Genomic DNA, 24,329 nt, shown 5'->3' on the forward strand with positions numbered 1-24,329 from the left:
GATTCAAAATAATTTATGTTGTAATGGTTTTTGTAAACAGTAGAGAGTTAAAAATAATAAATAGCATACAAATATAAAAAGCAAAAAAAAAAAAGAAAAAAACTTGGATCAGTAAAATTTTGATGTTGTCATGACAGAGCATCGTTTTTTATTAGTAGCTATTAAAAATAAAATTAAAAATAAAAAAGCGTAGATATTATAAATGTTTTTTTTAATTGATAAAGCATGTAGATAAATAACTGTTTTTGTTCATAGCTAACTTTGTAGATTAATGGGTATTAAAAATAATATTTAAATTAATGTTTAAAGCTAATCTGGTCAGAAGTGATTCTGTGAGGCTCAGACATGAGCAGAAAGAGTTTGTGGAAAAGGGAAAAACAGCATCATACATGAGATGAGAGAGACGAGCAGCAAACACCTGATGAAACCAGCCGAGCGTCAGCTCAACAGAGACATGAACAGCTACGAGATGGAAACATCATATATCGCTTCATGTGGAGCTTTCCAGAATAAGCTGTGAGCCAAGCAGCAGCTGAGAGAGCCGCATTATCTGCGTTTCAGCTCAGACTCAGAGATTTGAGCCGCCGCGTTCCTGCTGTTTTCAGAAGAAGAAGAATCTGCACTTTAGAGTTTAAGAGCCTCCTGACGTGCCAAAAATAGAGAACACAACGTAGGACGCTTATTGTGATGACTTCAGCTCACAAACAGACTGGAGTGTACCAGCACAAATCAACACTTATGCTTCCTGAATTATTCTACGCCATAACGCTGGAGCGCACGGATCAGTTTCAAGCCTTTAGCTGGAGAATGAATGTTCCTGCCAAAGCAGGAGGGTCACCTCATAAAAACAGGTTATTAAAGTGATATGTTAGCTTGTGTTAATTATAAACGATTATAAAGTTCACACTTATGGAGAGTTAAAGCAGAAGACTTCAGGAGTGTGGACCATATTTCATTTTAAAACTGATATTTTCTGTGCTTCTCTAAATCTGCCGTTCCTGAACAAACACGATAATACACTTCAACACATATTCCTGATCTAATTTTGAGCGATTCATCAGTGCATCGCTCATCATTCTGACACTTTTAACCATTTCAGAACTAAAATCAACTGCATCCTACATGTTTTTACTCCCGTTTCACTGAAAAAGTCACGTTGTGCAAGACTGCAAATGTGTTTCATGTTGACTTGAAGGGTTAATAAGATTGAGCCGTCACTCCAGCAGCATGACATTCATCTGAAGGGAGTCTGGAGCGCTGGAATAATGGAAAGCAGGACTCGCAGTAGCTTTGGATAGATTGTAGGGGGGTGGGTGTATGGGGATGTGGTTTATTTGAAAGCAGGACTCGCAGTAGATTGGAGAGAGAATAAGAGTGTGTTCAGGTCTAAAAACCACAATTTAAGGATAAAAAACTGTTAAATTAAAACGATTCTCTTAAGAGTGTTTTCAGATGTGATTGTGTGTGTCAGAAAGGTCTAAAAGGTAATTTTGTTTTTTTTTAAGGTTTAATAATTAACTTTCTTGTGTTTTATTTGAATCTCACAAATTCAAGTGTCAATTCTATACAAGCATTTTTAAGAGTTAGGGATACACTAAATGTGCTTTTAATCTTTTTCCAAGCATTAAAAAAAGTCTAATACAACGGTTACGTTTTCCCAAACATAATTTATTCTAAATTAAATACTAAAATATGTATAAAAATAAAGACAACAATAATAATAACGTAATAAAATAATATTCAAATAATATAAAAAAAACTAACTTGTAAACAATGATAAATTAAATTAAATTAAATTAAATTAAATTAAAAAAAATAAAAATAAATAAAAAATAAAATAAAATAAAAAAAAAAATAAAAAATAAAATTAAAATAAAAAAATAAAATACAATAAAATAAAATAAAATAAAATAAAATAAATAAAATAAAATAAATATTGAAATTAAACAAATTTAAAATTGAATTTAAAAATAAAATAAAATAAAATAAAATAAAATAAAATAAATGTATTTTAATCCATTACATTTATGGTCCACACATATAATATTATGACTGTGTCAGATCAGTAATAACACAGGTCATCTTGCTTCACTGGCGATACACTTTTGCACATATGTTGGTTTTAATGTTGGAGCCACATTTCCACTGATTTGAGGGCCAGAAACCACTCCGCCGGACCATAACTGCCTTTTCAACAGTGGAAATGCATGGAGAGGTTCTAGACTGGGTTTCTGTCAGTGGAAAAGGATGTCTGATGATCAGACTGCTATACACAGAGCAGACAAACCTTCTTCTCTTCTGCTAGACAACGGCGTTTTAATGTGGGTTAAAAACACGAGCAGCCCTAACCTCCCAGAAGGTCAGCGTCCCACAGGTGACGGCGGTTTGAGGACGTTTAGACAGACGGACACATGAGCCGCTGCTACTGCAAACCTGTCCCAAACCTCAGGCGCCGCTGCGAACACATGCTTTACACGGCACTTCATGAACACAGTCTGGGATCTTCCTTAAGAAAACAAGGAAGGGGAGCAACATGTGGTCTGAAATCATCCGAAGATGTCGACACAAACAAAACGGTACAAATTTGGTTTGGATGTGGAGGGGGACGAATGGAAATTCATATGAGGCTTTGATTTATCCACACGCTTTCACCACAGATTGTGCCGTTTCAACATCAGACAAAACTGTACGACAAGAGATGATCTGAACCACTGATCATTTTTACTCTGACTGAAAGACATTAACGTCATACTGGAGTGATCGAGGATTATGAAATGAACTACAACAGTGAATGATCTGCCCCATTACATTACTAAAATTACCCCCAAAAATTATGAATTATGGATAAAAAAAATAAAAATAAAATAAATAAAATAAAATATTGGGAAATGTATATTGTAAAAAAAAAAAAAAAAAAAAAAAAAATTTTGTGTTAGTGTTCGTGAATACAATAATAAAATAAAAATTTTATTGTTTTTTTTTTCAAATTAAATAAAGTACACATAAAAAATGTTTTACAAAATAAAATAAAAAATTTAAAAAATAAAAAATAAATAAAAAAAATAAAAAAAATGGGGAAATGTATATAGCAAAACCATTTTTGTGTCAGAGTGCCAAGTTTTAATACACTGTGATTGATTTGCCACATTAAATCAATAGTTCAAAATCAATAATCAATTTGTTTATTAAAATCAGTAGATGAAATCAATTGATCCAAAAATAAAAAAAAAACATTACATATTTTCACTGAAAGAAATAATGAAAATATACAAAGAAATGCTAAAAATAAAATGTAAAAAAAAAAAAATTAATAATTAAAATACACAAAAATAATACTAAAAATAAATTAAAAATGTAACTAAAATAATCAAATAATCCAACATGAGTAAACTGTATAATGTAAAACCATTTTTTGTCGGACCGCAATGTTTTCAGAATCAATTTGATCTAAATCTTGCACAAAAGGTTTGGAACAATATTATAGAGAGCGAAAGGTGCCAAAATTAACACTGATTTAACATTCACCTAATCCACATCAATAAATGAACCAGTGCCAACACAACTAATCCAACTTCATTAAACTCCAAACAAATACATTAAAGCACTTCAGATGTGAATAACTCGATAAGTTGTGATGTAAAACAGGTTTGACATCAGCAATACCTCAAATGAATGCTTCGGAAACCCGTACAGACGTGCTCAGACAGTGCTACAGACGGTGGTTTATTAATACGGAGGAGGTGAGGCCTGTACCGCGGTATTCTGGGTGGTTTGGGTTCAGACGCCTCTCTGGGACTTCAGAGTAAACGCTGCTCTTCCTAATGCAATGTTATCTTAATAGTAAAGCTAGAGTGCTGGTTGATGGTCTTTGCAGATTCACAGTCAAATGTTCAACAGCTATGAAAACGCCACTAAAAGACTTTAATGGGAGATTCCAGAGCTCTTGCACAATCTCTCTTCCCTAAACGTCCTTTCAAAGAGCCCATAACTCGAAAATATGAGCTGCGTTGAGAGACCAGCTTTAACTACACCTTAAAAAAATCAAATCTACATCCTCTTTAATTAGCCCTCCTAGAGTCGACACACATCAACAGACATTTAAAGGAATAAATCACCCAAAAATGAACATTTACTCACTCGCTTCTCTTTTCAATGAAGGAATACGTCTTTTCTTACAACTTTTTAATGAAGGCTTCTTTTAAGAATAAGTAAAAATTTAAGCACACAATGTGTTGTATTTTCATTTTCACCTGCAAATACAACCTCATTACTTCTTAATTAATTTTACAAAATAAAAAAAAAACTTAATTAGAAGGGGAAACAAGTTTTCACACCCGACTGACAGGTATTTATTTCTTCTTTTTTTTAAGCAAAAACTCACTTAACCTGCAGAAACCCTGAGCAATGAAAATAAATCGAGCTGTCTACAGCTCCAAAAATGACAAAAAAGCATCATAAAAATATCATTAAAGACATCTGCATGACTTTATTCCAAGTCGTCTGAAGGCACACATTTATGCCTGTTCTTCACACAATCTGTGGATCATATAAAATTATATTTTGAAGCAAGTTAGTTTCTGCCGAAATGCAGAAATGATCTAAAGCTCTGGAATAACATAAGAGTGAGTAAATGAATCATTGTAACTGAGCAATCTTATACTGACTGAAATAACTGATGAGAGATGAACTAAACTACAGTTAAAGATTCAGCAGCGGTCAGGACACTCGCTCAAACCCTCAAAAGAAACAGAGCTGATGTGCAGAGAGAGAATTAAAAACAGGCTGAAAAACAAGCGTCCGATCCGAACATCTTGAGCGCATTAGATCCTGCGTGTCCCGTCGTGGGAAGAGGCCCCCTGGAGAGACCAACCCCGCCAAGAGGATCTGGAGGATCTGCTGTCATATTTACACAATCCCTGATCTGATCTGGACAGCGGATTATTATCAGTGATGAACACAGTTGTGCTGCACAATATTTTTGTTGAAACTGTGATGCATTTTATTTTTCAGGATTCACAGATGAATAGAAAGTTCAAAAGAACAGCATTTATTTAAAAAAACAGAAATCTTTAACAATTTAAAAATCTCTTTACTGGCACTTTTGATCATTTCAATGCATCCTTACTGAATAAAACTACTGATTTATTGATTTTTTTTTTTTTTTTTAAATGGTAGTGTATCACAGTTTCCACTGAAATATTGTGCAGCACAGCTGTGTTCAACATTGATAATAATCAGAAATGTTTCTTGAGCAGCAAATCATCATATTAGAATGATTTCTGAAGATCATGTGACACTGAAGACTGGAGAATATTCCAGTGTTAATCACAATTTGGTGATACTATAATTATTAAAAATTATTTCTCAAGTAAATGTGCAATATCCACCATAAATCCATTTAAATCTGCAAGCCCAAATCAAAAATAATTCTGGGTGCCATGAGACACAGACAGCTAAAACACGTGTGTGTGTGTGTGTGTGTGTGTGTGTGTGTGTGTGTGTGTGTGTGTGTGTGTGTGGTCTGGTGGTCGTGTGGCGTGTGTGTGTGTGTGTGTGTGTGTGTGTGTGTGTGTGTGTGTGTGTGTGTGTGTGTCTTACCTCAGCAGCGAGAGGTTCAGGTTTCCCGTACAGGCTTTGATTTTATTCTGGGCTTCCAGGTGTGTCATTCCGTCTGTGGCGATGCCATCAATAGACAGCACAACGTCCCCGACGCTGATCTTGGCTTTCGCTGCCTTTCCTCCGTCTGTCAGCTGCATCAAACACAAACAATCAATGACTTAAGGCTTCAATTTCAGTCTGCTCCTCACTCAAATCAAGTGAGGGGAAGACTTCACATGTGGCGTATGTGTTTTGGTGTCCTTTTCAAAGTCTGAATGCTTTATGTACCTTTAATTTTAACTGCATTAAAAAGAGAGACAGGACAGTCTTCAAAATTTCTAATAATCTTTCAACATATTTGAATAGAATGCTCTGTTTTTTACCCTTATTAGATACTATTAGATGCTTGATACAAAGTTATTTTAGTATTATTTATATAGTAATAATAATCTTTATTAATATTTCAATATATTCTTATATTTTGTTTTCATTTAAATTTTGTTTAAGTGTTATTTTAGCAGATTTTTTCATTTATTTATTTTTTATTAGATTTTTTGTTAGCTGATTTTTTTTTCTTTCATTTTTATTAAAACTAAAATTTGTTTTACTGTTGTTAATTGCCAGGGCTTAACTTTTCATTTTTGTTTAAACTTTTTAAGTCTAAGTCTTTTTTAACTTTAAATGTAATTTTATATATAGTTTACTAATTACTTTTGGTACATTTTTAAATTTTTTTTTAATTTTCAGTTATTTTGTTACGTGCTTTGTCATTTTTACTAGTTCTTTTGTTTTATTAGTTGTTTTTAATATTTCCATTTACCCGCATTCTTCTTTCAGTTTAAGATTTTTTTTTTTTATTATATTTTTTTTACTAAAATGACTTAATTAAACTGAAATAAAAAAATTTAAGCCAAATAGAAATTTTAAAAACCACTAATAAAACAAAACAACTAATAAAAATGACAAAGCACATAACAAAATAACTAAAAATTAAAGCGAAACCTGACAATATAAAAACATATAAAAATATTAAGAAATACTACTACAAAAAAATAACAATAATAATAAAACAGTTTTATTTCTGTTAGTTGCCAGAGCATAATTTATTCTTATATCTGTGCTGAACAGATAATGATTATACAGTAAAAAATCTGGCCTTTAAAAATTAAACTCTTCACATTAGCTGAAGATTAAAGAGTGACTGATGCTCGGCTGACCTTTGACCCTCTCGGCCCAAACTGAAGCGAGCAGGTGAAGTGATACAGGCCTCTGATGCCGGAGCGCAGCGAGATGCTGATGAAATACTAGTTTCAGGAGACAAGAGCCCAGCTGAGGGCCTTTAAATCTGACGCTGCATTTCTGTTCCCCTTATCAGATCAGACCTGACGGCGTGTTAGAAACCAGCCTCGCTCTCGTTAGTACTGGCTTGAGATCTTGTCTGGACTAATAAACAACTCGATACCTTACCAGATAACTACAGCACAGGAGGAGAGTCTTTACTCGGATGATTTACACAGAGGAGAATAAAACCAAACAGCTTCTGTGGAGCTTCTCAGAGACAGTCTTTATCACTAAAGCATGCATTCTTTACAGCCAATCCCAGAATGCACTGTGACTACAGGGAAAAAAAAAAAATATATCCATGATAGTGAACCACGCACGAGAAATGTTTGTTTGTATTTTCATGTCACACCAGTTATCATGGCTATTTTGATGGCTATAGTGAGAAAGACGTTATTAAAATGAGGCAAAATAGGAAAAAAAAGACGAGATAAGAAAAAGAAAAAAATAAATTACAGAAGTTTCTGTTTTTTCCTTTTTAAAGTTCTTAAAAAAGAAAACTATTAAATGTAAATATACTGTAAATAGGCATGACTTTAATTTAATCAATCGGAATTGACTGGATTGTGAAAAGTGAAAGCTCCATCACAGAAAAATGATTATATTTAAAGTTCTTTAAATAGTAATGAAAAATACAAGTAATTTTTTTTAAATACAGATATACAGAAAAAAATGCATATATATATATATATATTATATATATATATATATACACCACATACATATACACACACACACACACACACACATACACATATTATATATTATATATATATATATATATATATATATATATATATATATATATATAAACAAAAAATAAATAATAAAATTAAATATTCTGTTAGAAACAGAAAAGGATTGGATTGTGAAATACATAAAGAATAAATATAGGGAAGGAACAGATTTAATCAATCAGGAATCAACTGGATCGAAAACTTGAAGTTCCATAATAGAAAAAAAATGAAAAATAATAATAATTAAAAATTATATATAATATATAATATATATATATATATATATATATATATATATATATATATTCTATAATAGTATAGAGATATATATATATATTATATATATAATATAATATATAAATAAATAAAAAGATAAATATAAAAATTCAATAAGGCAGGACTGGATTTTATCCATCAGGAACTGATTGGACTGTGAAAGTCATGTGACTGAACAGGTTAGTTTTTACTTTGCTTTAAGAGGAATGGAAAAACAAAATAAGAGACAGACGTGGTTATGACAGACTGTAAACTCACAGCACACTTTCCTCATTAAAAGCTGATCACATCAGTTAAACTGGATCTAGACTCGAACCATGAGTGACAGTGTTTCAAGCATCCATCTGCAGCCATCAAAGCGTGACCTTCCCAACAAACAGAGCCAGAGACGTGCATCATCCCTTCCTCAAGCTGTTAAAGCCCTCCGCTGCCACACACACGAAACTGATCTGAGGTCAGAGAGGGAACATGTCACCAGACTAAACGTATCAAAACCTGACAAATCAGGACATGAACACATGAACTTCATCTCCAGAGTCTCTTCATCAGCATTACACCATTTCATTTGAGAAAACTATAGTCAGCTACACACACAAACACAAAGATCTTCACTACAAACCGACAAAATAAAAGTTTGGTTTAACAAAGAAATTACGGTAGCAATTTGTATATTACTTTTGTACAGCAGGACGCACTACTGACAGTAATAATAAATAATACAGTTTATTAATATTATTTTTCAAATATCACAATTTGTTCAATTATGTTTTAATTTAAAACAATTTAAAATAAAAGGATGTTAAAATTACTTTTTGAAAAATTAAATTGCAGTGAAATTAATATTTTATGCTTTCATTTGATTATTACTGTGTGTTTTTGGTGATTAATTAATATTAAAATCATAAAAATCACAAATCTAGAAAAGTTCAAACTGAATTTGGGAAAATTTTTTATTTTTTTTATGGTTTTATGAAAACTTTTATTTTTTTTTTTTGTTTAATGTGTTTTTGTTTTATGTTTTTAAGTAATTAGACATGCTTTTTAAATTTTTTAACCATTAAAACAGAATCCAGAAAAATTAAAGCCGAAAAAAAAGAAAGGGGGGAAAAAAAAGGAATCCAGAAAATTTTAAACTGGGGGAAAAAAAGAAAGAGAAAATAATTCAAAAATATACCAAAAAAAAGAAAGAGAAAATAATTCAAAAATATACCAAAAAAAAGGGGGGAAAAAATCCAGAAAAGATCAAAGTATCATGTAAATAAATAGTGCCCAATATTTCCATACTGTGATTTTGGCCACACTATTTCTAACCTTGCACACTATATAGGACTGATATGAAGTGAACTTGTGTGGAGCCTGTTTGCTCTCGATGTGTCTGAACAAGACGCATTTATTTACAGGTGTGTATATTACACAACCATCCTTGATGAATATCAGTCATTCAGCACTGCTGTCCTTCTCTTCACTTCACATCTGCTACGCAACTAACTCAACTAATGTACTCCCGCCTCCCGAGTCAGATTAGCACCCGCTCTGCTCTCGGCTGAAACCTTTAGAACAACAAGCACGATGCTGGACTGATGACAGAAACACTTCAGCCTGTCAAAACAATCAAGTTTTGCCTGTTCCCATGATTTTTTTGTGAGTTTAGAGCAACATGAGGACAAGTATCTTGGAAAAATGTTCGTTTGTATTTTCATGTTTTCATTGCACGTCAACAACCATGGCTATTTTATGATGACAACCAGGTTATTAAAGCAAAATATGCGGGGAAAAAAAAATAAGATAAGAAAAAAAATGTTTTTAAAGATTATCTTTGAAAAAAAATGAAAACTATTACATATAAATATAAATGTAAATGTAAATATAAATATGCATGACTTGATTTTATAAGGAATCGACTTGATCATAAAAAGTTGGCTTTTAATCACATTAAAAATATATTTTTTTAAATGTAAACAAATATGAAAATAAAAATAAATATAAGGCAGGACTTGAAATATATTTTAAATATTTTTATATTTATAATATATTTTAAATATAGGGCAGGATTATGAAAAGTGGAAATTGATTATTTAAATTTTATATTTAAATTTTAATTTGGATTTAGGGAGGACTGGGAATTTACTGCATTATGAAAAGCGGGCGATCAATCCCATAAAATGTATAGAATATATTTTAATTAAATAATTTTTTTTATATATATATTTTATTTATTTTTTTTCTAAATGAATATAGGGCAGGATTTTTAATATATTTTCAATATATTTATTTTTATAATATATTTTAAATACAGGACAGGATTTTATCAATCAGAAATTGGTTGGAAAAGTGGAAGTGGATTTATTTGAAATATTGCTGTTTTTTTTTTTACTTTAAAAGACTAAATGCTTCAAAGACTGACTGTGACAGAAGTAACAGTCTCATGTTCAGAAGTGAAATATTCCACAATGCATTATTCAAGCAGCAGAAACGGCAAAACTATAGCTCACACAACTTTAAATCTCTGAAAGCACGTCTGGGAGTTTGACGGGGTCACACACACTTATTTGAGTCATTAGGTCAACGGCAACATCCGGTCCTCAAAGTCTGAACCACATGTAATGGCCCGAGGAGACCCAACCCAACAACACAGAAACATGATGAGGCCCCACATCTGAGGGTCTTCAGTCGGTCAGAGGAACACGCCAAACGCCTCCTGAACCCGCACAGACACACGTGTACGAAAGACGCTTAGCATTCATTTAGCAGTCATTTCTTTTATTAACATCATAAACTGAACCTCAGCCTCATAAAGCTGAAGGCAACAAGGATCAAATCCCACCGCAGAGGAGAACGACACCCCAAATCAAACACAACACCTCACAGCTTGCCTACAAATGTTTTCATTAGCCATATTTCCAGCAACATTTTCAAAATGAAAGATTAACAAGCTCGGGCAGACTATGTTGAGTTATTATGTGTGACCGGAGAACTTTTCCATATCCATGTTTTCACATGTAAGCCAAGAGAAATAACAAGTCATTTTACTTGCATAATGTGTTATATATTTAAGGCTGTGACGGTGGCAGATTTTTACCACCGCGGTGGAAATGGTCCAACTACATCCGGTGGTGCAGTGTTATATAAATATATTTATTACACGGCTGTGTGGAATACTTGATTCTGATTGGTCAGTCGTGACATTTCCGCGGTATGTTATCTATGGATAACAACCGGTAAAAGTTAATAACACAGGCTCATCCGGGTAACAGCAGTCTTGCTTGAACTATTATTTCTTAGTGGAAGCTTTGCGTTTGTTTGGCTCTGGTAAGGTTTTAAAACATTTTCGTCTTAATTATTTTGTTTGAGGTAATTTGTGAATTACCATAGACTTAGTCTAAATAAAATAATTTGCAACCATTACTGTTATTACACTTGTACACAAAACTTCGTATTATGCTTGTTATAGAGTGCGTGACATCCATAGACTGTATAAATACATGGATGTAGTGTCCGTGATGTCACCCGTAGATTCCTGGAGAGCGTTTCTGAAGCTCAAAGTGGGCGGAGCAGGCCGTCGCCTTTCCCGGATAATCGAAAATGGGCAAAAAGGTGGGAGCTGGTTGATGTTTTAGCTTGAAAGTTGTTATTTGGCAGTGTCAGCAGCGGCAAATCCACCTGTCACTCAAGTGGCCACGCCCTTAATTATGCAGAACTTTAAGGCTTAATATAATTTAAACGGATTAGTTATAAAAAATAAAAAAAATTCACCTCCCCTCACAGTTGTCATGAAGGGCAAAATTAGCTATATAGACCAAAATAACTTTTTTAACCAGGTTGTAAACATGTTTTTTTTTTCTGCTGTAAGTTGGGCATTTTAACATGGAGAGTCTATGGAATGACTCCCTTTTGAAGCCAGCCTCTAGCGGCCAGTCGATGAATTACAGTTTTAGTCACTTCCTTGTTGGCTTCACGAGAGAGAACGGGAGGTTGCCGCTTGGTGACGTCACGTGCACTACCGCCGGTGGCAGTATACAACCGGGTTGGTGACGTGGTTGTAACGGCGACTGTCACATTATAAACATTCTATGAGGAAATAAATAAATCGAACTATATTAACTATGACACTTGTGCAATGCTGGCAGTATATTTTGATGAAAGATTAAGAATAAACTGCACTGATTTACATTCACAGTGAAACCAGGAAAACCAGAAATAAAGTAAACGGTCTGTTCTGATGTCATTCTGACCTTATTATGAAACAATCAGGACAAATATCCCTTGTATAAAACGAAGCTGAACGCTCCTCATTACATGTGTTTGGCAGATGAGTGGCTCTAGAAAGCCAAACGGATGAGATATTCGCCCTCTTGGCAGCGCACTGGTGGAGACGCTGGTTTAACGCCGGCCAGTAAACGCTAATGAACGGTTGCTCTGCTACGACGCCAAAACTCTGCGGCCTGTCTGCTTTTACAACCATCTGAGGGTATCATGGGCCACATCTCTCTCACACACACACACACACACACACACACGCTTATCAGAGGACCAGGCTGTGTAACACAATGACACAACATCCATAAAACAGGCTGAAAATCCCAGTAATCAGCAGAGCACAGAGGCCGGCCTTCATCTAAAACTTCATTTAAGCCACCAAAACTCACTGTTTCTTAAATTAAACCAAGGAGGAGGCGGAAATGAACACTAATGAGGGAACCGCAAGTAATGCTGTTTACCACTAGAAAAAAAACACCGGCCATGTGAAAAATTATAAGAATGGTGATAGAAATAATTACAGAGAAGCAGTTTAGAGTATTTGATTGGTGATAGAAATGATTGAAGAGAGTTATTTTAGATTAGACAAAATTTGTCAACATTTGTTTCAATTTGGACATTAAAATTAGAAATGTTTCCTTTGCAAAGAGCTGAAAAAAAATAAGTTTTTAAAATGAAATATTAACAAGCTGGGGCTTTTTGATACACTATATAAGCAGCAAAAAAAAAAAAAAAAATTTTTCCTAAAAAAAATGTTTTTTATTTTTTATATATATTATATATATATATATATATATATATATATATATATATATATATATATATATATATATATATATATATATAATATATATATATATATATATATATATATATATATACACACACACACACACACATACACTTTACAATTTATGTTATATTATTATCTTTTATTATATTATATTTGTTTAAAAATATTTAGTAATAATATTTATATTATTATCTTGTATTTTATTTTTTTTTTATTGTAATGGTAGTATTTTTATTTTTTTTTTTTTTTTAAATTTATTATATTTTTATTTTGTTTAATATTTTATTTTTAATAAAATTTATTGTTTTCACCGCATTGTTTAAAAATAAGATAATTGATTTTATTATATTAATATATTAATGATTTTACTCACAACTCAGGCTTTTTTCTTGCAAAAAAACTCAGTTTTGTGAGATACAAAAAAAAAGTTGATTGCGACTTTTTATTTCAATATTCAAACAAAAAGAAGTCACAAATGCAAGATACAAACTCAGACTTGTGAGGGAAAAAATAGTCAAGATTACCTTTAAATTTTATTCATTGGCAGAAACAAAAAAAATATATATATATAATAACGAGAAATAAATAAACAAATTCAGAATTCCAAGAAAGAAGGTTTATATGTCGCAATTATAAGAATGATGACACAAATAATTACAGAGGAGAGGTTTAGAGTAATTGATGTAGAAAAAAAATCTTTGCATGTTGTTATCCAAATGTGAGTTATGATAAACCAGACAAAATATGACAACACTCGTTTGAGTTCAGACATGGCCGGCGGCCAAACGCTCCCATGTGTGCCTTTCCAATTACCCACAATCAAACGCAAATCAAATTAAGGTTAAATTCCCCATAACGATGTCTGATGATAAACCCACAGATCATCATTATCCGCTCCCTGTGAACAGAGTCTGGCCAAAACCAGACGAGTCAAAACCTCATCCGAGAATCCACCACAGTGCCAGATCCATGCCGGTGTTGTCAAAGCAAAGCCGAAGGGAAGTTTCCATTCCTCGTGTGTGTCCTTTAATTGATTAACAATAGCGATCTAAATTTAAAATGTAGCATTTACTGACTGTTTGTGCACCAAAACCGGTTCGATGTGGATCTACATGTGTGTTCGGTAGAGATACGATCACCACAAACCTTCAGCCAGCTGTGTTAAATGACTTATAAAACTCGTTAAACTGCGCTGGACTGCTTTGAATGGCCTCAAACCACAAGCTCAGTTATTTCTGGAAATAATACTCAAATTTGACATCCAGATTTGTACATTTTGAAAAGTACAGAGACACTTGTCTTAGCAAACAGCACCAACTATGGTTAAGATTTCTCTTTAAACTGTGCAAAGATAATATTTAGATGTTAAATGTATTGAAAGGACTGGTTTTCCTCCATTAATCTTTATCGAGAGCTGACAACGTGCCGACTAGTTTCACGGTTTTGCTGTCAGCGTATTAAAGACCACACTCATGGGGTGAAGTTCACTGACTTCTGAAGCAAACCAGTGTTTTTTTCCCTCAGAGGGCCTCACGAGGGCTGATTGAAATGCTGATGGGCTTCTTTCTGAGCGGCTGGATGAATGAAAGAGCATTTTTCAGACATGGAGTCACAGCTCTTGTTAAGATGCTTTAACGTCTCTTTAAAGGCCTTATATGGATCTGGGAGATTTCTCTCGCTGTGTGATCCGTGTCAAACATTCCCAAAGCATTTCGGGACAAAGCAGGTGTTTTGCTGGAACTTGATGAGGACACATTGTGTTCCTAAAATACATCTATTACATCACACACTGAAAAATTATATATAAAAATAAAACGCACAAAAGCACAGAAATATTTGCATTGAGAGCAAAGCGTGATTTCTTCCAGACAGTGTTATTTTAGTATCATAGAGATCCTGTTACAGGTTCTATTAATATCTTGAATTAGTTTTTATACTTTCTGTTTTCATTTTAGTTATTTTGTTGTTTTTATTATTTTTTGCTTTTTAATGCCTATTTATGTCTGAATATGTCTATAGATATTTTTATTAATTTTGTAAGATTTACTTTTAATTTTTTTAGTAATCGCCTTTGCAACTAGCTGAAATTAAATAAGCTTTTTAAAAATATTTTTATAGTTTAGTCTTTATATTTAATTTTATTTCAATTAATGCTTGTTTTATTATGAGTAAATAAATAAATAAAAACATTAATGAATAAATATTCTAATTATAAATCTAATATTTAATATTAATATTTAATAATATTAAAAATATAATAAATAAATAAATAAATAAATAAATAAATAAATATATATTAAAAAAAATTAATATATAAATATTATAAAAAAAAATAGATTTTAGTTTTTATATTTATTTTCAAGTAATGCAGAAATATTATTAAGTTTTTAGTTTTCCTGGCTAAAATAATAAAAATAATCTTGATTCCACAAAGGGATAAAAAAAAATAAAGTTAATTACAGCTTTTTATCTCACAATTCAGACTTTTTTCTTCCAATTCTGAGAAAAAAAGGTTAGAATCGATTCAAGATTTTTTTTATTCGTCACATACAGGATTATATAGAGCATCGCAAGATATAAATTGCATCGGAGTGAATGTGTTCAGAAATTTGAGAAATGTGTGACAATTATCTTTATTTTTTTTTTATTTGTGGTAGGGAAAAAAAAAAAAAAAAAACAGACATAAAAAAAGGATATGCTTAAAGCAAAAATATAAATAAACCTTATGAGCTTAAATATATTTGAAGTCTAAAACAAACCCCTAACTATGACTAGTGATGATCGACGACTCATTTAAGAGAAATACAAGCAAAAGTTTCACATCACATATTTGTCTCATGTCACAGCTAATAAATGACACCTAGCATGAGGCTCTCTATCCAGATGTGCTCCAGATGCACCTCACCAATCCATTAAACAGAGGAACATCAGTATATCAGGCCACTCAAACACAAGCAGGCTCTCGTTAATGTTCTTCATGTTCTCCATGTGAGCGAGTCTCCGCTCCACTTCCATGGCAACGCAAACAAAACACAACATTCCGACGCCGGAGGAGAAGAAAGCAAGCCAAGCTGCAGGAACCACTGCTGCTGCTGCGACCAATCAAGCGCTCTCGTTTCCACGCCTCATACTGAAACAACACTCGTATAAACGCAACCTTGTGAGGTGCCACATAAATAAACTCATTGTACTTCTGGAAAACCTGTTTACGATGACTTCCACTCACACGAGTGGCATGATAAAAGAGGATTTACTCTACATGGAGTGAGTTGAGATCACGGGAACAGTCGAATCCTACTCCCTTTAGCTACTGTTAGTAGACAATTCATAAATAGCACATTTATTTAATGGCATCAAATGTCCAAGACATATTGGACCGCAAAAACATCAATAAAACTCTGCAATCTTTAGTTAGTGTTACCATTTATTCACTTTTGTTAAATTTGCTTATTGATAATATCTTGATTATTGCTAAAACTATAATAAAAATAAATTAATAAATCAAAATTAAATAAAATAATAGAAAAAAAAAACTAAATTAAAAAAGCTATATAAACACGGAAAAATAAAAATAAAAAACAGATAGTTAAATAATTAATTTTTTTTTAAATAAAATAAATTAAAAAAGCTATATAAACACGGAAAAATAAAAATAAAAAACAGATAGTTATGTAACCTTAAGTAAATAAAACTAAACTAAAGCGATATAAAAAAAGTGAAAAATAAAGTAAAAGTATAAAATAAAATTTAAATATGAAATTTAAAAACTGAAACCTTAAGTAAATAAAACTAAACTAAAGCGATATAAAAAAAGAAAATATAAAAAATATAAAAATAAACTCCGTCTGTTTACTTGTTTACTCCGTCTGCACTACTGCTATAAGTGTACAACTTTTGTTGTGCTTATAAAGCACTAAACTGAATCTGAGAGTGAGAAAAGCTCCAATCTTCAAAAAGATTCTAGTTTTAACACAGGAAAACAAACTCAGCTGTGATTTCAAACACTTGTGTGTCTGTGATCACGGCCGGGCCTCTGTTAACTACAGGTCAACAGGATATGTGTCACATTCATGAGGAAAAGTCTCTAAAGACCCTGAAGGAATGAAACCGAGCCACAGTACAGAGGTGACGTGTGAAAGGGTAAAAATGAACACAACAAGCTACAAATGAGAGTAAAAACTGTTATTCTGATGATACACGGGGCAACTTTCTTTGAGCAATGTTGCTTGGGCACTTTCCCATTGAGAACGGATAACAAATTTCTATCTGGATACTCACCTGGTTGCCCGTTGATGGCAACATTGCTTACTTGTCACACGTAATACATGGTTCGATTGAATCTGACTGAAAGCCATGTCACGGTATAAATGACATGCAATGGGAAATGCGACCATGTGATGGTAACAGTAAATATTTATCTTCCCTCACAAAACAAAACAAATCAAAAAATGAAATAAACTAAACTAAATCTCTCACTAGTAAATAAAATATAAAATTACATTAAATTAAAAATAATTACATATATAATGTAATGTAATATATATTTCATTACAATTGAATTAAAGAGAAAACTAAAAAAAAATTAAGCAACATAAACAGAAAAAATGAATAAACAATATTTTTAAAAATATAAAAAATTATGTTATATAAAATAAAAACAAAACTAAAAAATAAAGCAGTATTAAAAATATAAAAATAAACTGTAAATTACTTGTTTACTTGTACCTCTTTATCTTCTCTCACCAGAAAATAAAATAAAACAACATTTTAAAAAAGTAACATTTTAATTTTAAATAATTAAAAATATATATATTTAAAAAAATAATACACTTAATTTATAACTTCATATTTCATTATCAAATAATGAAATATAAAATGTAAACAAAACTATCTCAAATACAGCTATATAAAACCATAAAATAAAAACCAAAAAAAAAAAAACATTACTGTTCCTGAAACTGAATTTTACTTGTTTACTCGTAACTCTCTATCTTCTCTCACAAGCCTAAATAAAAACAGAGAGCGAGAGCTTGTCCAAAGTCAGATTGCATCCACACCGCATTCACCCGGCCTCCCTGGCAATGAATCCAAACGCTTGCCATTTTTCAGCACACAAATCTGCAAAAGCTGTAAATCAGAGAGCGGAGTGAGGCAGCGTGACATGATGGACGAGTTTCATTCACTTCACGATTAAAACCAGATCAGCTCATCGTGCTGCGGTCGCGCGGATCCTGCTCAGATTTTGATAGGAAACGACTCCGTTAAAGCATTTAAAAGGAGTCTATATTTAGACACAAGGAATTAAACTGATGATTTTGGTATATTGAGACGAGCAGCAAACGTTACAAGTCCATAAAGGTTACCTAAAGACCGTCAAAACCTGCTTTGGTATCATGGGCTGGACGATACTCAAGACACTGAGTCGAGTTTTTCTGTAAATGTGCTTTTTATCAGATCAAAGCGTTCACACACTTCCAAAGGATTTGAAATCCCAGAAATCAGTCCCTTTAGCAGCACAATCTGGAGCTTTTCTGCACTCTTTTATCTTGGCTGAATATCTGAGTGATTCAGAGAAAAGAACAGCTGAACATTTTTAAAAAATTATATTTTATATATATCTTCTAACTGATTTTATTTCTCATTTTCATTTAGTTGAAAACTGAAGTAATAAAATAAAATAAAAACTAAAGGGAAAATAAAAGGGAATAAAAAAAAAAAAATAAAAAAAAAACTTTACACAAAAAAAAAAAAACTAACTGAAATAAAACAGAAAATAATAAATCAAAATCCTGCTAGTTTTTCTGTATAGTGTCTAAAAGTTATGAAGCAGACCTACCATGAGCTCTGAAGTCATTATATCTACTTCTGTATTTTTAAAACATGTTTAATAGCCTCATGTCTCAGTGAAACACTAATTATCTAAAAGAGAAATGCATGAATCAGAAAATCATCCTGTGACCATGCAAACATAAAATGCACCAAAAGAGCTATTTTAAATGAACATTTTGCAATGAAAATGTTAAATGCACAGCTTATAATGACAGTCAGTGGTTTTATATTGTAATACATCAAGGGCGAGCAGTATTTTCACTCGTAAAATAATTTACAACAGTTTATAATGCTGTGATTCATCTCTGACCAGTGCTGTGCTTCCCGAAAGCATCATGAGACTAAGCAGATCGTAGAAACCATTAGTGCTAATAGCTTCTACGATCTCTTTAGGCTTACGATGCTTTTGGGAAAAAGCACACCTTTGGTTAGTTTGGTTCTTGAAATCCCTTTAGAGAAAATGAAAGTGGAGTTGAGCTGTGGAGCTCTAACTGGGACTTTCTTTATATCGTGAAATTCTGACTGTTTTTCTCAGAATTATTAGAAACAATTTAAATTCCTCAGAATTCCAAGAAAAGTCAGAATTCTGACTTATGTTTTGCAACTTCGACTTTTTTTCCCCCCCCTCACAGAATTTATATCTTGCAATTCTGAGTTTACATCTCACAATTCTATTCTTTACAACTTTACATTTTAACCAAAATTGCAGTTTCTATGCTTTTTGTTTATAGTTGGAATCTCTGTATGTCAGTACTGAGATCTTAAAAATAGAGGTGTGAATCTTCACTGGTTTCACAATTCAATTCAATTATCATTATCATTATCAACTCAATATCACGATGCGTCACATTCTCAGTTTTCAATATTACTGTACATGGCTACATTTTTATATACATTTTATATCAAATTTATTTTAATTACTTTTTATATAAGCAGACTACTTTTTAAAACAATTACTTATTTAAAATAAGTGTTCAAGTATCCGAAAGTTTACAGACAATAGGCTAGTTACCAGGCACAAGAGTCATTTATATAGTTTAGTGTCATTATACAAAAATGTTTGACCACTTAAGGCAGCAATTGGCCAATCAGAATCAAGTATTCCAGAGGGACGTGTAATAATTATTATAATCTTGTCTCTGAAGAATCTGGACATTTTTACTGACCTCCCAAATGAGTTACCAATCAAAATGAATCAGTATCATCCATATGAGAATAAAAACAGCATCCTATCAGGATTTCTGCACAAATCATGTGCAAAATTAACACCCGAGCATGACTCCAGAACAAACAAGCACCTTAAAATCCCATCGGCGAGCCATCACATATTCTCCTTTAGTTTGTGTCCAGCAGTGATTTGACCGCATGAGGACTCAGAGATTGGCCCACGGCCTTAAAAAAAATCAAAGTCTATATCATTTATGCATTGTTTAATGAAACACAGAGTCAGCCAAAGAGCTAAAAGCAAATAAAAGTGTTCTTCATTGGAAATGTCAAACCCATTTTCTCTTATGAATCTTGCTTTTGTGCATTTTGTGCATTTATGATTTTCTAATTGGCTAACGTGGTCGATTTTAATTGTAAATTTTAATTCAAACAGCCATCCACAAATTTGAAAAGCGATTTACTAGTTTTTAAACAAGATTATATAATAGATTTTAAACCAGAATATATAAACACTGTGCAATTACATTACACATTTAATAAGGATATAAATGTGTTTGTTTTGGTTATTTTGAGTTTTGTTAGTGTTTACCACTGAGTAACTGGAGAGCTGAAAATAGTCCATGTGGTTTCTGTGAATGTCGCTTTAATAATTGAGCTCTATGTTCTTGCTCCCAAAAATGACAAGTTAGAAAGGCCTCACACAAAAACATCTCCGCGGCTCTCGAGTCGAGTCGAAGCCGCGCAGCACTTTGTTGACTGTCATATCCTGAAGCACAGCGATTCAGTAACCTTTCTCTGTATCAGTACCGAGAAGTAGGGTCGGTAAGTATTCTGAGCCTCGACCGCAATCGTAAGTGCTGACAACACGCAGTTGCCGGACAGATACAACCAGATGCCAAACCCGGGCCCCAATAACTGAGAACTGACAGCACAAAGCAAGACATCACACAGTTTCATGTGCAAGGTTCATACTGAGAGGGAAATTATTCCCGAAGAGGACTAAAGCAGTAGATGGTAAAGTGGATGATTTATGCAGTCGAGACCTCCAAAAAGCACCATTAAAGTGAACCATTCAACTCTTCAAGTCTTCAGAAGTCATATACGATAGCTTCGTGTGAGGAGCAGACTCCAAACCCAAACCTCATTCACACATGCAGATAATTAGACCTCGTACCAAGTTTGAACATTTGTGACCACAAATAAGATTTGAGAGCCAGAGAAGAGACTTCGATCAGTTCCTCACACAAAGCTACTGTATTTTGCGGCTTGCTTTATAGACTTGTATGATTCTCTTTTAAATCAGAATAAAACTCACAATCTGTTGTTGTATTCAGTCTCTCCGATTTTTATAATTATTATTATTATATTTTTTAAATACTAATTTTTTTTGTTTTAAGGTTAAGTGGTAACAATATTGCTTATTTTGTTTTTATTAAGTTTTTTTTTTAACTTTTGTTCAGTAGTAGTAATAACAACAATTATTATTACAATATTATATTACAATAATTGATTTCTTTACAGTCAAATATTACAATAGTAATCTTACTTTAATACTTTTATTAAGTAGTAGTAGTAATTATAATAATTATAATTATTAACATTTTTCATAAATACTTGATTTCTTCATTTTACAGTCAAATGTTATAACAGTAATATAACTTATTTTGTTTCTATTTAGTATTTTGTAATTTGATTTAATAAAATTAGATTTTGTCCCCCAAAATTGTGCGGTCCTAATATGGGTTTGGAACCACATATAATGACAGTAAACGACTCGTTTTGGGGTTGAACTACTCCTTTAACGTGAGATATCTGAACCTTCATACAAAGTAGAAGTGTTTTTGGTCAGAGACCACTACTTTAAACCAAAACCCTTCGTGGTGTGTGAGACCAAAAACCACTCCCCCCCAAAAAAAAAAAAAAACTATTCTTCAAAGCCATTAGCCAAGTTCTGTCTCTGGAAATCTGAGGCTGATGGAAAGCATTCATCTTCCTGTTCTTTTATACGCCTCCTGCTTATGTAACGCCGTTCTGAATGGAATCTCGTCCTGCTCTTACCTCACACCCGATCAACACTACTGAAACACACACACACACACACACACACACACACACACTGCATGTGAAACCCAATCACACGGCATGTTCACATGCTACAGAAGCACTGCAGGCTTTCCTGTGCCGAGGAGCAGCGGAGAGGTTAAAGGAGTGCCATCAGGGAATAATATAGACCTCAATGCAGGCAGACAGCTAAAATTAGAGAGCGTATTTGTTGAGAGTGAGTATCAAATATCAAGCTGACAGAAAGCAGACAGCTTTGTGAGGTTCAGGGCTGATTGGAGGAATGCTAGTGATGGACGAACGGCGAGACGGATACACGACTGAACCAAACCGGGACGGAAAGTTCAGCAGATGAAACCCAAGAAGATCTCTGTTTCCGTCTGGTGCTGTAGTTAACGACACACAAAGGAATCACAAAAGGCCAGTATTGTTATGCTATCTGTTCCCAAAAAAGGAGCATGAGGCGACTGGAAAGACAGGAACAGACTTCACGAACACCTACGGTTTCCTTCCTCTGATAGTCGCACACTGGAGCTTCCCGACACAACCTAGTGAACCGCCTTGTTGTCTACTAAGTACACAGGCAGCTCTCTTCTAAGTAGATATATCGAAATATAGCAAATGTAAATAATCGCAATATGCATATCGCAAGAGCGTGCGATATCTGAATCATTTTAATAATAGGCTACTTAAATCAAAACGTTGCAAAAGGACAAAGGTTTAGTTCGACGCACATAGCAGAGGATTGCTTGACTTTAAAAAGAGTTAAGTGCAATAAGTTGTAGATAACAACTCTTTGGCGTCTCTTCTTGCTGTGTGACTCACACCTGAAGCGCGCGCACAAGCTGCATCTCGCACAGGGTGTCTATTTAGGTCTGCGTCCGCTTTTATGGTGTGACGGATGGATACAGTGAGATTGGTGCGATATTTGGGTTGATCCTGTTTTTCGCATCTCCTCATGTTTGAACAGACACATACAGACAGAATTATGTCAATCGTACCCGTCTCAATGATCATTCTCGTAAACGCAGTCGGTTAGGTTTTAAATGAATGTAAACAGCTGAGAAAGAAATTGGATGTGTATCATTATACTGGATCTGTGAGGTCGGATTTAAAGGGACAGGAACCTATAAATACGTGCTGCTGAATATGTCACTAATGTTAATCAAACAACAAAACGGCTATAACAAAGATTAATCTAAATTTTATTCATACAGTGAACACAATGCAGTGTTATTTTACACTAAATTATTACATTTCTGTACCTGAATACTACTATGCTTGTAAATTGTGTATTTTTATTTTTTTTTTTTTACTTTTTTTTTTTTTTTTTACTGACTGTTCACTTGCATTTAATCATGTTTGAACTTTCTCCGACTATAGTTTTTGATGTGCTGTATGAAGAAGTACTTAAAGTGTATGGAAAGCAAAGTTACAATGATAAAAAAAAAAAAAAAAAAGTGTCCTTTGTGACATTACTTTTTATGTAATGCTAAAACACTGCTGGTCACTTTCAGAAGTGATAGTGATTCTTTCTTTTCCAAGAAAGAATGTGAAACAAACTGGTTATATAATTTTAAATATTTTAAAATGTAATTGAAATTGATTTTACACACTTTAAGTTTAACTTAACATCATACTGAATTAATGTGAAATTAAAAATTGGCACCTTTAATTCATAAGAACTGCACTGGCCACAACCAGGGTTATAATAGTTAACTATCACTAAAACCATAAAATATTTTTTTTTTTAGTTGAAAAAAAAAAAAAAAAAAATAAAAAAAAGTTTACTGAAACAAAATAAATAAATAAATAAACAAATAATAGTAAATAAACTTTTCAGCTACATTTACTTTTTTCTTTTAGTTTAACAAAATTTTAAGAGAAATAAAACTAAAACAGAAATAAAAAGTATAAATATTCAATATAAATGATTTAATTAATTTAATATTATTTTTGAATGATTTAATATATTTATATAATAATAATAAACATTAACTGGAACAAATAAATAAATAAATAAATAAATAAATAAATAAATAAAAGTATAAATATTCAATAAACATTAAAACAACTGATAAAAATGAAAATCACAAATACAAAAAAATAAAAGATAATTATTTTTTTAATAATTCCAAAAATGAAAATAAAAATACTATTTAAAAATAAATAAATAAATAAAGAAATAAATAAAATAGAAATAACATATCAAACTCATATATATATATATATATATATATATATATATTATATATATATATAATAGATAT

The 24,329-nt window shown here is 32.3% G+C and overlaps 1 protein-coding gene across 1 annotated transcript in view; it reads right to left on the reverse strand.

Moving 5' to 3' along the window:
- LOC109097469 (PDZ and LIM domain protein 5-like) overlaps positions 1–24,329 on the reverse strand; it is a 77,518-nt gene that overhangs the window by 38,823 nt on the left and 14,366 nt on the right. Inside the window, 1 exon segment of the mRNA XM_042765705.1 lies at positions 5,599–5,750. Within this exon segment, the coding sequence (XP_042621639.1) occupies positions 5,599–5,750 (152 nt within the window).

The sequence above is a fragment of the Cyprinus carpio genome, chromosome A10 (assembly GCF_018340385.1).
Source record: "Cyprinus carpio isolate SPL01 chromosome A10, ASM1834038v1, whole genome shotgun sequence".
Taxonomy (NCBI): Eukaryota; Metazoa; Chordata; class Actinopteri; order Cypriniformes; family Cyprinidae; genus Cyprinus; species Cyprinus carpio.